At 45.6% G+C, this 14,425-nt stretch overlaps 1 protein-coding gene across 1 annotated transcript; it reads left to right on the top strand.

Moving 5' to 3' along the window:
- The first annotated feature begins 3,805 nt into the window (after positions 1-3,805).
- Positions 3,806-11,115, top strand: LOC108801093 (perforin-1-like). Its single transcript, XM_018573041.1, has 4 exons — positions 3,806-4,182; positions 5,630-6,196; positions 7,670-8,036; positions 10,396-11,115. The coding sequence occupies exons 1-4, from the start codon at positions 3,806-3,808 to the stop codon at positions 11,113-11,115; spliced, it is 2,031 nt and encodes a 676-aa protein (XP_018428543.1).
- Positions 11,116-14,425: the final 3,310 nt, after the last annotated feature.

Below are 14,425 nucleotides of genomic sequence, written 5' to 3'. Positions count from 1 at the left end.
TTTTCATGTTGGGGTTCTCAAAGCACAGCATTCACTTGTTATTGACCAAGTTACTTGTTACTTAGCAGTTTTTGCATCCGCTATTGAAATCTCTGATTCAAATGCAGAAAGCCAAGTAGCACATAGTCATTATGGTCAAAGTTTATTCAGCGGGGGCTCAGCCAAACTGCTTGAAAATTTGCAAGATTCTACATCCGGGGTAGGCAAACTTCGACCCTCCAACTGTGCTGTAGTGCCATGGGGCTTTCCAAGGCTCTGACAGCAACAAGAATGACTTCCAGAGGCAGATGTATAATGGGATTAGTAGTTTCACAGCTAGAGGGCTGAAGCCTGGTTACCCCTGATATAGAAGCTTGCAATTTTTTACAAAAAGTTGAGTTACCAGTGTTCTATATTTTAGACTTTTTGAACCTAAAGTCCCATTAAAGTCAGCAGGATTCTACGTCAGGCTCCAAGAAAGTGGGTGTTACAAAGTAGCAAGCAATGCAAAATGGTGCAGAATGGTTTAGGATGCTCCTGGCAGCCCGGCCTTATGAGATGACGGGACCAAAAAGAGATTGAAAAGCTGGAATTCAGTATGGGAGAATTAGACAAAAAAAAACATAATTAGCTTCATGCAAACCTAGAGCTTCCTTATTTGTAAACCTTTCTGGGGAAAACTGTATTTCCATTAGTTATGGGGGGTGGGGGAACGGAGGGAGCTTCTTTGTTGTGCTCAGATAGCAGCAGTAGGAATCATAAGAGGCCGAGCCAAAATTTGTGCCAGAGCTAATATTCAATTTGGGCCTGGCAGGTGACAGGAACCTGCATGTGGGAAGGTCCTTAGAGCAGAAGACAAAGGTGCACAAGAAGTGTGAAAGTCTCATTTCAAAAATGTTCTAGAAGCTTGGTCCTTTGGAGGTCAAATGGCTCCCAGGAGCTGGGAAACTGCCAGAACAACACCCACATTTAGATTCTGCTTGTTCATCAAAGTTGAAATGTACCTGTTTATATATTAAATCAAAACAACACTATTCCCTTAGCAAAGAAATCCCACATTAGGAGGAGCTGTCAGCTGAACAAGTAACTCAATGGGGGTGATTTACTAACCTAAACACACACACACACCAGGTGCGTGTGATTTTCACACAGCAAAACGTATTTATCAACCAAAAAGTCTCTAAAAGCATATTTCCACTAATGCCATATATGGAAAAATCATGCACAGGATGCATATATAATGCTGCTTCACAGTTTAGACAAAAATGGTTAGCTCATGCATTTACATTCCTGCATTCATCAACGCAAGCAACACAACATAGAGCTAATTTACACAACATCACCTTGCAAATTGATGCTTGGCTTTGCACAACACACCTGCTGGGTGTGTACACCAATAGATCATGCTGGGAGGGAACACACTACAGAGGTGTATACTTGTTCGTGGCGTGTTTATAAGGTTAGTAAATCAACCCCAATGAGTATATAATGTATCAAATATAGTATTTTTTATTAACATGGAAGTAGGGGATAGTGTTGTTTTGATTACATGTTTTACAAACCCAGTAGCTGAATTCATATAGTTTATACATTTGTTACTTATTGCAAAACTCCTTCTCCCCCGCTTGTTTATACTGTTTATATTTTACCCTTCCTGGCTCCTCACTTCCCCTTCATCTTTCCGTTTTCATCATGACCTTATTTTAGTAATTTAATGTTAAGGGCACTTTATTATTATAATTACAACAGCTTTCTTTTTTTTTTTTAAATGACTCATTCTCCATGTGACATGCAATAACTCAACAGGAAACAATGTCTTGTTAAAGTGACAAATGTTCTGTGAGGTTGTGGTATTATTTTCCTCTTGCGGTAGAACAACCCTCTTATATTACACATGCCTGAGAACACAACATGTGAGAAGAGGAATCTGAGTCTCTATTCCGGGGTGTAGCAATGAGGACATCATGATTTCCAGAATTATCCAAGCACAAGTTTTAGTCTTAGTTGTACACGTGTGGTCTGAGTGTGAGGCTTCACATGTATCATTGTCCATCCTCATACACCAACCATAGGAACGTATGTCACTATCTGTGGGCTACGGTCTCAAACGGCATGCGGTAATCATGTGATTACTCAGATGTTCCAGTTCCATCTCTCTAAGCTATGTGTGTGTATAGGATATCGGGCTCATCAGATGACTGTTTTCAAACTCATTGTTATCATGCTCATTATATAAAATGAGAAGGTGTTCTGTGATCGGACAAGGGGTATAGGAGAGGAGGATGAAAGTCATGGCCTCCCCTTAGACAATCACAGAATGTCTTGTATTCTGACAAAAGAAAATGTTTTATGAGTGGAGGAAGGGAGATGGAAGGAGAAGTGCAAGTGTTCTTTACAACATCATAAATGGTCATTTATTTCTACAAAGCAAATGTCCAATAAAACCTTTTTCTGCTTTAAGTCAGTGAAATAAATTTCATGTGCAGATAAACAAAAGGTTTATAAAGTCCAACAGGGTTATTCACAAAGCTGCACTACCCAGCCGAAGTGAAGTGAGCTGAACACTGTTCGGCTATTTACTTATGACTTCTACGGCTGATTTCAGTCATACATCGGCCCAAATCAGCTGTACATCGGCTGCCTTCGGCCAGCTGAACATGCTCTGCATGTTCGGCTGAGCCGAAGTGCAGAAGTACTTTGATTCAGCCGATCCAACATCTGGATCAGCTGAGCCAAAGCTCCAACAGCTCAGTCGCTGCCGCTCACTCCTATTCTCATAGGGGCCAAAGGGCAGTGAGTAAATAGCCGCTCGGCTATTCTGCTCGGTACCTCCGTGGTACCGACCAGAATAAAAAATCGGTGAAGAGAATGTAAAACAAAAAAAGCAGCAAAATGATTTTAAAAATGATAATAAATAGGAAAATTAGAAATAAAATTAAAATAGTTTGGCCGTCCTTTCTCCACGCTTAGGCTGTCACTTCGGCTCAGTCGAGCCGAAGCATATGCCTTTGGTTCGGCTGAGATGCTTGGCCGCCTTCGGCTGCTGTACTGGCTATTGTGAATTTGCCTGTACAGCAACCTTTCAGTTGGATTGAACCGCAGGGTAGAGACGGCCGAAGAGGCCGAGGATCAGCCGAAGCTACAGCTGTATCCTTCGGTTCTTTAGTGAATAACCCCCTAAGAGTTTGTTTTGTTTAGAAAGCAACCACAGCTTGAGTAGAGAAGCCAGTCCAGAATGCTGAAGAGAAGGACCTGCACTCTCTGTATGGAACCAGTGTTCTCTTTGCAGGGGTCTGGCACTCCCCAGCTGAGTCAGAGGTAGAGCTGTCCAATCAGCAGGAAGAATGAGATTTAATGATTTCTATATTTGTCCTCATTGGGGGACATTTTCCCTCACTTCCTTTTCTGATGAAACCCAAAGCACTGCAGCAAGCTGGACTTCCTGTTTTCTCTCTTGGGAGAAAATTCTCCATATATTTCTTCAGAAAAAAAAATGGTAAGGATACAGTGGCCTTTCTAAAGTAATATATGGAAATATATAAGAAAAAACTAACATAATGATGTATAGTATATAGTAGGTCACATAGAACATATCACTAGGGATGCTAACTGGTCTGTTTGTTCCCTTTTCTGCAGGGTTTATAACCCACACAACTGTCTGAATATGTGGCTCATATTGATTCTTGTAAGCTTTGCCACTTCTACCTCCTGCCAAACTTACCCGCCACTCACCAACGCCTGCCGGCCTGCCAAGAAACCAGAATGCGATAAAGTCCATGCTGTCCCTGGTCACAATCTTATCGGCCAAGGCTTTGACATTGTGACCATGAAGCAGACAAAGGCTCACCTGGTAGATATCCAGAGGTTTTCTACAAAGGACAACACCTGCACCGTCTGTCACAACCCGTACATGAACAAAGCCTGGCAGAAGCTTCCCCTCGCGATGGCTGAGTGGAGGACCCAGTCATACTGTTCTCGGAAAATCAGCAGCGAGGTCTCCCGATCTTCTACATCGCTGGCTGAGGAAGCTGCATCAGAGGTGAAGAATGATTGGGAAGCTGGTCTAGAGCTTCACCACAAGGGGGTGGATGCCAAGCTGGTAATGGCTGGTTCCCAGTCCCAGATGGCACAATTTGGTCAGAGTAAGACCAGCACAGACCGTTACACCTTTATTAGGCACCAACTGAGTTGTGCCTATTACAGGTATGTCATCGAATATAACATGTATTGTCATTATATAACCTGTGAAAGTAAAACGTTCCTCCATTCACTACTTTGAAAGATCCGTCCATCAGCTACAAAGTTATTTTGCTTTGAATAAAAAAGATTCTGTCAATTTGTCCAATGCATTACCTAGATGGCCAATCAGCTGTCCTGAACAAACAGTCTGGGCAACATCCAAACTGCTATCTTCATACAAAGGAACAGGATGCTCCTGATACAAGCATTAAATTGGTGTGTCTCATATCAACTCCTATTAGAATAAATGACTATCACACCCCCCACCCCATCTCAGTATACGTTTAGCTGAACAGCCAGGGGGTCGGGGCACAGTCAGACATTAAACATCTCTGACAAAGAACATATCTGAAAAAGTATTTGGGCACTTTTAGAAGTGACACTTTAAAGGAGAACTATGAGGTGAGTAAAAATGACTCAGCCTCATAGTTCGAATCAACGTGTGACAATGAAAGTGTCACACGTCGGCTCTATAGATCGGGAACTGAGCGAACACATACCATCGCTCGCTCACTTCTCCATCCTGTGCCTGCAGAGAGCCGTGACTGTCACTCATGGCTCCCTGCAGGGATTTCCCCCCTCCCCGCTCAGATCCTCCAGCGCTGACTGGTGGAACGGACGAGGACGGGGCGGGTACAGCTGGTTCTGCCTCTAGATAGGCAGAGCCAGCTGTCAATCACGCAGCTGGGTGGATCCAGACAGTTATGTCGGGATCCGTCCCGGCTGCGGCGTCTCAGTATACCGCAAGCTGTAGCTCGCTATATACTGAGCTTTGGGTGACGGGAGGACGCCAATTTGTGATTTTCACAGGGAAACTCTGCTGCCAGACTCATCCACCTTACCAACCGATCAGCGTCCACCAACCCCCTCTGCCATTCGCTTCACTGGCTCCCACTTGCCCAATGTATACAATTCTAAATACTAACAATAACCTACAAAGCCATCTACAAATCCGCCCCAACCTACATCACCGACCTCATCTCAAAATATCACCCAAACCGCCCCCTTTGCTCCACCCAAGACCCCCTGCTCTCCATCTCTCTTGTCATCTCCTCGCATGCTCGCCTCCAGGATTTTTCCAGAGTGTTTCCCATCCTCTGGAACGCTCTACCCCAATCTGTCGGCTTATCTCCTACTCTGTCCACCTTTAGGGGATCCATGAAAACTCATCTCTTCCTCCTCCTTGAAACCCAAAGCACTGCAGCAAGCTGGACTTCCTGTTTTCTCTCTTGGGAGAAAATTCTCCATATATTTCTTCAGAAAAAAAAATGGTAAGGATACAGTGGCCTTTCTAAAGTAATATATGGAAATATATAAGAAAAAACTAACATAATGATGTATAGTATATAGTAGGTCACATAGAACATATCACTAGGGATGCTAACTGGTCTGTTTGTTCCCTTTTCTGCAGGGTTTATAACCCACACAACTGTCTGAATATGTGGCTCATATTGATTCTTGTAAGCTTTGCCACTTCTACCTCCTGCCAAACTTACCCGCCACTCACCAACGCCTGCCGGCCTGCCAAGAAACCAGAATGCGATAAAGTCCATGCTGTCCCTGGTCACAATCTTATCGGCCAAGGCTTTGACATTGTGACCATGAAGCAGACAAAGGCTCACCTGGTAGATATCCAGAGGTTTTCTACAAAGGACAACACCTGCACCGTCTGTCACAACCCGTACATGAACAAAGCCTGGCAGAAGCTTCCCCTCGCGATGGCTGAGTGGAGGACCCAGTCATACTGTTCTCGGAAAATCAGCAGCGAGGTCTCCCGATCTTCTACATCGCTGGCTGAGGAAGCTGCATCAGAGGTGAAGAATGATTGGGAAGCTGGTCTAGAGCTTCACCACAAGGGGGTGGATGCCAAGCTGGTAATGGCTGGTTCCCAGTCCCAGATGGCACAATTTGGTCAGAGTAAGACCAGCACAGACCGTTACACCTTTATTAGGCACCAACTGAGTTGTGCCTATTACAGGTATGTCATCGAATATAACATGTATTGTCATTATATAACCTGTGAAAGTAAAACGTTCCTCCATTCACTACTTTGAAAGATCCGTCCATCAGCTACAAAGTTATTTTGCTTTGAATAAAAAAGATTCTGTCAATTTGTCCAATGCATTACCTAGATGGCCAATCAGCTGTCCTGAACAAACAGTCTGGGCAACATCCAAACTGCTATCTTCATACAAAGGAACAGGATGCTCCTGATACAAGCATTAAATTGGTGTGTCTCATATCAACTCCTATTAGAATAAATGACTATCACACCCCCCACCCCATCTCAGTATACGTTTAGCTGAACAGCCAGGGGGTCGGGGCACAGTCAGACATTAAACATCTCTGACAAAGAACATATCTGAAAAAGTATTTGGGCACTTTTAGAAGTGACACTTTAAAGGAGAACTATGAGGTGAGTAAAAATGACTCAGCCTCATAGTTCGAATCAACGTGTGACAATGAAAGTGTCACACGTCGGCTCTATAGATCGGGAACTGAGCGAACACATACCATCGCTCGCTCACTTCTCCATCCTGTGCCTGCAGAGAGCCGTGACTGTCACTCATGGCTCCCTGCAGGGATTTCCCCCCTCCCCGCTCAGATCCTCCAGCGCTGACTGGTGGAACGGACGAGGACGGGGCGGGTACAGCTGGTTCTGCCTCTAGATAGGCAGAGCCAGCTGTCAATCACGCAGCTGGGTGGATCCAGACAGTTATGTCGGGATCCGTCCCGGCTGCGGCGTCTCAGTATACCGCAAGCTGTAGCTCGCTATATACTGAGCTTTGGGTGACGGGAGGACGCCAATTTGTGATTTTCACAGGGAAACTCTGCTGCCAGACTCATCCACCTTACCAACCGATCAGCGTCCACCAACCCCCTCTGCCATTCGCTTCACTGGCTCCCACTTGCCCAATGTATACAATTCTAAATACTAACAATAACCTACAAAGCCATCTACAAATCCGCCCCAACCTACATCACCGACCTCATCTCAAAATATCACCCAAACCGCCCCCTTTGCTCCACCCAAGACCCCCTGCTCTCCATCTCTCTTGTCATCTCCTCGCATGCTCGCCTCCAGGATTTTTCCAGAGTGTTTCCCATCCTCTGGAACGCTCTACCCCAATCTGTCGGCTTATCTCCTACTCTGTCCACCTTTAGGGGATCCATGAAAACTCATCTCTTCCTCCTCCATATATCCGTCCTTTCAGTTCTTCCATTAAATCATCCCAAACAGTTATTACCTTTTGTATCATTTGCCCCTCCTACTAGATTGTAAGCTGTGGCCCGCCTAATCCTATTGTCCTGAAATTGTATCATTAATTGTATTGTCTCCCTTTTTTGTTTTGGAAAGCGTTGGCGCTATATAAATCCTGTATATTAATAACAGCAAAAAATAGTTCATGTTTTTATCTTGAAACTCTTCATAAATGTGTCTCTTTACCAGCTTCCGGCTTACACACCTCCCTCTTCTGAGCAAAGATCTGAGACAGGCCTTGAAATCTCTGCCACCAACTTATGATGCCAAGACTCATGCTCTCTACAGAAATATAATTAGCATCTACGGGACTCATTATATCAACCAAGCGGATGTAGGCGGGCAAGTGGTAGAGGTCAACGCCATTAAGGCCTGCCAAATCTCCATGGATGGCATGTCTGTGGATGAGCTGAAGGATTGTCTTAACATTGAGGCCTCGGTCGCTGTCACTGGGAAAGCTGAAGCAAGCGCCAAAGCTAGCGCCTGCAAGGAACAAAGCCAAAAATCCAACAAGGGGGAGAGTTTCCACCAGACGTTCAATGAGAAAAGTTGGGAGGTGAGTTGTACAACAGAAATGCATCATAGATTAAGTTGTGTATATATGTATATATGTCTCCAGACCTAAACCCTATTGAACATCTGTGGGGCATCCTCAAACGGAAGGTGGAGGAGCGCAAGGTCTCTAACATCCACCAGCTCCATGATGTCGTCATGGAGGAGTGGAAGAGGACTCCAGTGGCGACCTGTGAAGCTCTGGTGAACTCCATGCCCAAGAGGGTTAAGGCAGTGCTGGAAAATAATGATGGCCACACAAAATATTGACACTTTGGGCCCAATTTGGACATTTTCACTTTTACTCACTTTTGTTGCCAGCGGTTTAGACATTAATGCCTGTGTGTTGAGTTATTTTGAGGGGACAGCAAATGTACACTGACATACAAGCTGTACACTCACTACTTTACATTGTAGCAAAGTGTCATCACATGAAATGATATCATAAAATATTTACAAAGATGTGAGGGGTGAGATACTGTATATTGTAGCAGAGCATCCCAGAGCGAACCTGGGAAAGTCTTGTTCGGAGTTTATAGGTCTCCCAGGTTCCTCTCCTATACATTTAGGGATTGCTGATCCTCTCTTCACTGGCAATTTAATCTCACCTAGAGCCTGTACTCAGAGCTCTCGGCCTGGGGATCAGACAAGTCCTGTCTGAGGGAGCTGCAAGGTTGGTGAAAACTAGCAAACGGTGTATGTGGAGGGTGACCAGCGGTAGGCCTGCTCAGCCTGTTAGTTAGGACCAATATCTTTTGTGTATGAAGTTAGTGCCGGGGTACGGTGGGATCCGGGGGGCGCAAAAATGCACCTTGCCCACCTTGACTAGAATCCTAGCACCGGCCCTGGCTAGGTTTTATTTTTGTTAGTTTCTTGTGGACCCCTGTACAGCACCTGTGAATGCTCTTGTAATCATCACTAATAAACACTGCACTGTTTGCCATTACTCCCTTGGATTTGGTATCTGTGCCCAAGAGACTGCTTATTCCCAGGGAGCTTATGTACCAGCTACCGATCGCCTGCTTACAATATATAAAACCCTTAAAACCTTGGTTCTCAACTGGTGGGTCGTGACCCAAAAGTGGGTCGCGACCACGTGTTCAGTGGGTCGCTGCATGCCTTTTACTTTTCTAGGCCAGAGGCTCCCCAGCTTCTTCCTAGCGCAACACAATCAATTCATGCACCAAGCAGCATTCAAAATATCAGCTTGAGGTGGGGTGGGCTGGAGCTATGGCCGTGAGGGAGCTCCATCCATATGTGCATTGCTTAGAGCTCCCTCGCATGTCCTATAAAGCTGCCTGGACCGGAGTGACATCACATTGTGGCTCCCGAGACCTCTACAGGACATGCAAGGGAGCTGTACAAGCAATGCACATATGGATGGCGCTACAGCAGAGCAGCCCACACTGGACCCCAGCCTGAGGATCCACTCCAGTTCTCATAAATTAGGGAGACCAGGTGTATCTTAAAAAAATAAATACATTTTATTGGGAGTGTGTATGCGAGTGTGTGAGATTGAGTCTGGTTGTGTGTGCCTGTCAGTGTTTTGGAGAGCTGGTTCCCACTAGTACAGTGTGTTAACCACACAATCTCATGCGAATAATGCACTGCACCATGCAGTTGCACCTACTGTTCGTTCTGGTGTGGGAGCCCGCACAGGAAAACGTGGTATCGCAATGCCATGTGTTCCATTGCAGTGTGACTTGGGTCACAACTTAATGACCAAGGACAAAGGTGGGCCCTGAGGTTACACAGGTTGAGAACCACTGCCTTAAATATATACGGTTGTATTTAAACTTCCCGACCCCAAGTCAATATCTTATGTCATCCCCTTGTTCCTCAATCAACTGGCTAGGCTTAGTATCACACTAACAAGACAAGACGTCATAGACGCACAAGGCACTTTCTGCCTGTGAAGACTACAGAGACAGTGTGCCAAGTCTACTTTAGTATCCTGGAATACACTTCTGGAGGAGAAGGACACATTGTCCTCTTATGTTCCCAGCAGTTCGGTTCTAGGTGTACAGAACCAGAATGGAGGAACTTTAAGTACACAGTAGAATATACCAGCAATGGAAACACACAACCTGTACAAGGGGAAGCAACAATGAGGACCCAGCCACATTGCCTCAAAATAGTATGAGCAACAATGAGGGCCCAATCAAATTGCTCTGGCAAGGAAAGGGTGGCAGTAGCTTAGAGCTATTTGTTATACATAGGAATTTGTAACTGACAATCAGTTGGCTGTATGACACTCATGGGTGCCCTGCTTCTCTAGCCCAAGGGTCATATTAGAGCTTAATAAACCCAGCTCCGCATATTGCTCCCTTTTACTAAAATTGTTTTCATTTCATTAATTTTAGGTAAGAGGAGGAAAGATCACATTTGAGCAGCTCTCCTTTGATGTAAAGAGTGGAGGTGATGCAGCCTCTTTCCAGACCTGGATGGACAGCCTAAAAATCAACCCCGATATCGTAACCTACTCTCTGGAGCCCATCCACAACCTGGTTCGATTCAAAGGACCTCGGCGAGAGAACCTACGGAACGCCATCAGTGAATATATCATGGAGAAGGCGCTGAGAAAGAACTGCTCATGCCCAGGGGGTTCACTGTTGAGTCCCGGTAAAGAGTGCAATTGCATTTGTCCTGGTGGTCAAGGTAAAAATATAAATTGTTGCCCCTCAAAGAGGGGACTTGCCAAAGTGGTGGTCACTGTAAAAAAAGCCTCAGGCCTGTGGGGTGACCACACTACGAGGACTGATGCCTTTGTGAAAATAAGTGTTGGGTTGGTTTCTGCTCAGACGCAGACCATATGGAACGATGACAATCCAAACTGGAACATGCGGTTGGACCTCGGGCTTTTGGAGCTGAGTTCAGTGACCAGCTTGAAGGTGGAAGTTTGGGATGAGGATAATAAATATGACGATGATCTGCTTGGAACATGTCAAAAATCAATCAACAGTGGACAGAAGGATGAGGTTTGTTACCTTAACCATGGCAGTGTGTCCTTTACAGTGAGTACACAATGCGTCCCTCACCTGACTGGACCCCTCTGTAGAGACTATGCTCCTTCCACCAGTTAGACTTCTAAGGCCTCATTCACAGTGCGTTAACTCGGGGTGTACATGTCCGTGCGGCGTGCACGCTCCTATCAGGCCATTCCCAGGAGGGACAGATGCTGCGTGTAGCAGCCTGTTCTTCCCTATGGGAGGACACAGCCGTACACTGTCATACGCTCATCCGAACTGCACATCCATGCGGGTCCGGGTGTCTGTACTTGGACGCAGACAGGATCATGCGTATGACAGCATACGGCCGCATCCTCCCATAGGGAAGAACAGGCAGCTACACGCAGCACCTGTCCCTCCCGGCAATGGCCCGATGCAGGCGTGCACACCGCACAGACGTGTATGCCCCAAGTTAGCGCAGTGTGAATGAGACCTGATAGTCAGGTTAGAGTTCTATAGTCAAGGCGCTTTTGTAACTAATCACAAAGAAGGACCAATCTGTCATTTCCAGGAATGAAAGTTATTACTGAGCGCTCAACTGAGCGCCTCGAAGCAGCTAGGTCCTAAAATATACTGGGTGTGCTTATTATTTATTTGTTTAATGATTTATTTGCACATTAAATATATTTGAGCTTTGACATATTGTATTGTTTGCTTATTTTTAAAGCTGAAGTCAAAGCAAGCAGCTAAATACAGAGATAAAATAACATCAGTAAAATGTTTTACCTCCAAAAGGACGACAGAAAACAATAAAAGGCTGTGAAAATAGGGGGGTGACGGTAATGAGGTCTGGGCACCCCAGTACTAATAAGAGAACCCTATCAGTTGTGGAAGTTCATCACTTCTAGTTATAATTGCATCAGGCTGTCAATGACACAGGTGTGTTTACTTTTGTTTAGGCCAGGGATGGCCAAACTCCGGCCCTCCAGCTGTGGTGAAACTACAAATCCCATGAAGCAACTCTCTCCGGGAGTCATGTCTGTGGCTGTGAGAATCTTGCAAAGTCTCATGGGATTCGTAGTTCCACCACAGCTGGAGGGTCGCAGTTTGGCCATCCCTGGTTTAGAACATCTTCAAACTCCAGAGCACCAGATATCTGGTTTATAGCCCTTGCAATTAGGCCCGGAGTTGGTTGTTCAGGTTTATCTGTTTCTGGGTACTCACCATAAAACCCTAATGAGATATCTTAAATCAATAAGCCAGAATACCTTATCCCTGGGCAGCCTCAGTTATTTCCCCAAAGGACGGCAACTGACCCTCATCTCACCTCTGCCAGTAACCATAGGTTCTACATTTTACTCTTGGACCTGGGGGTGATATATTAATTAGGAATTCACCAATACCGGTATTGGGTACCAGTACTTCCGGTAGCATGGACCCGGCTTCCTGGCAATCAGTAAGCCCGGGAGCATGTCATTACCCGCTGCCTGACTTCTTGATTGCCCGGAAAGCCGGCTCCATGCTGTTTGGCCGGCTTGATGCTGATTGGTCAGGAAGCCGTCTTCACAGCCAGTCAACATGGAGCCAGCTAATCAGGAAGCCGGGAGAGGTGTCATTACCCGTGGCCCGGCTTCCTGATTGGCCAAAAAAGCCAGCTCCATGCTGTTTGGACGGCTCGATGCTGATTGGCTGGAAAGCCATCTGGCTTCCCGGCAAATCAGCATCAAGCCGGCCAAACAGCATGGAGACGGCTTCCCAGCCAATCTGGAAGCCGGGTGGTGAGTCATTACCAGCAGCCCGGCTTCCTGGTTGGCCTGGAAGCCGGCTCCATGTTCCCTGGTGGCACTGCTGGTCAGATGGCAGTTCCGGTAGCGGGATAAGTATCTGAGCATTTGGGCGAGGACAAGTACTTGCCCAAATACTCGGTATCAGCACCGATACCGATACTAGTATCAGTATCGGTGCATCCCTAAAATTAATTATATATATAGCTGAACCCGGCTGGGATATGTAGGGAGGAATCCATCATTGAACTTCATGGCCTGGAGCGAGGACAAAAAGAGAACAAGGTATTAAGGGGGGGGCAGCCTTTATGAGGGCTAAAGAGCCATAGTCCCCTTCAGCGATAGGCAGATAGGCATACACCACAGGAATGTCAAGTTTGATAACTATACAAAGTTAATTTAATAACACAATAATCTATGGTTGATCAGGTGGTAATATGATAATATATAGAAAAATGGCTATTGTTGCGAAACTGTCAGTTTGGAAGAGACGGGGGGGAAGGTCATTAAGTACTCAGCCCCCCTGCTTCACCCTCCCTTACCGTTCCTGATTGGGTGGGGAGCTATCTCACTGACATCCCTTAGAGGGACACAAAAAGCTGCTGCCCAAGACAGTTGACACCACTCGCTCCCACAAGCTCGCTCCCGGGATGGACTACAATCTCAATACAAATTAATAAACTAAACATGAGATTGTAGTCCATCCCGGGGGGGGAGCTTGGAGAGGTGACTACTTTACAACACACACAGGGACCATGGGGAACAGACGTAGCCCCCCTCCAGAAGGAAGGACAGTGTCAGAGATGATTGGAGGATCTACAGCCGAGTGATACACAAATAAGATACATTGTTGTTCATAGATAAGGTACCTGCATGTATTTTTAAGATTTATCTAAGTTTAGTGTCACTTTAAGGTTCAAAAAGCTGTGCGCTCAGAAAATCTATTGGATATATCAATACAAGCTAGAGGAACTTTGCGTTCTTTAGAATTGCTATGGCTTATACTGATGTCGATTTAGTATTTCCCTCATCCATACGTCGGCCTTTTCCAAGTTATTTATTTTGGTGTTTTTTGTTATTATATATTTTTAATATCTGGCTCATCAATTTCTAGTGTGTGCTCTCTGATGCCACTTAGTGGCCATTTATAGGTAACGCAAGGGGGCTTCATGATGTGTATGTTGCTTGGTGGTCATTGTGACCGCCTGGAGTGGCGAGATTTCGTTTTTTATCTAATTACTGAGCCACAGTTTGCAATCACTTGGTGGATTAGAGGAGGGAGACACGATTGTGCTTTATGTTCATTCGGGAATACTCTGGTTGATGAAATATCAAATATATTTTTGTGTATGATACACGGAAGAAGCAACTTCAATAGCCTGTGCTGACACAAGGTGCTCCAGAGCAGGCGTAGCCAAACTCTGGCCCTACAGCTGTGGTGACACTACAAATCCCATGATGCATCTCTCTCCGGGAGTCGTGTCTGACGCTGTGAGAATCTTGCAATGCCTCATGGGATTTGTAGTTCCACCACAGCTGGAGGACCAGAGTTTGGCTACCCCTGCTCCAGAGGACTGATTGTTTTTACAAAACCCCCAGAATTCCATTTTGGGGAAATCATATTAAAGGAACTGGTGGCTACATTATAGAAACATGTACAA

The sequence above is a fragment of the Nanorana parkeri genome, unplaced genomic scaffold (genome assembly GCF_000935625.1).
Source record: "Nanorana parkeri isolate BGI_ZX_2015 unplaced genomic scaffold, ASM93562v1 scaffold2214, whole genome shotgun sequence".
Taxonomy (NCBI): Eukaryota; Metazoa; Chordata; class Amphibia; order Anura; family Dicroglossidae; genus Nanorana; species Nanorana parkeri.
This window is presented reverse-complemented; position numbering and strand designations above follow the sequence as displayed.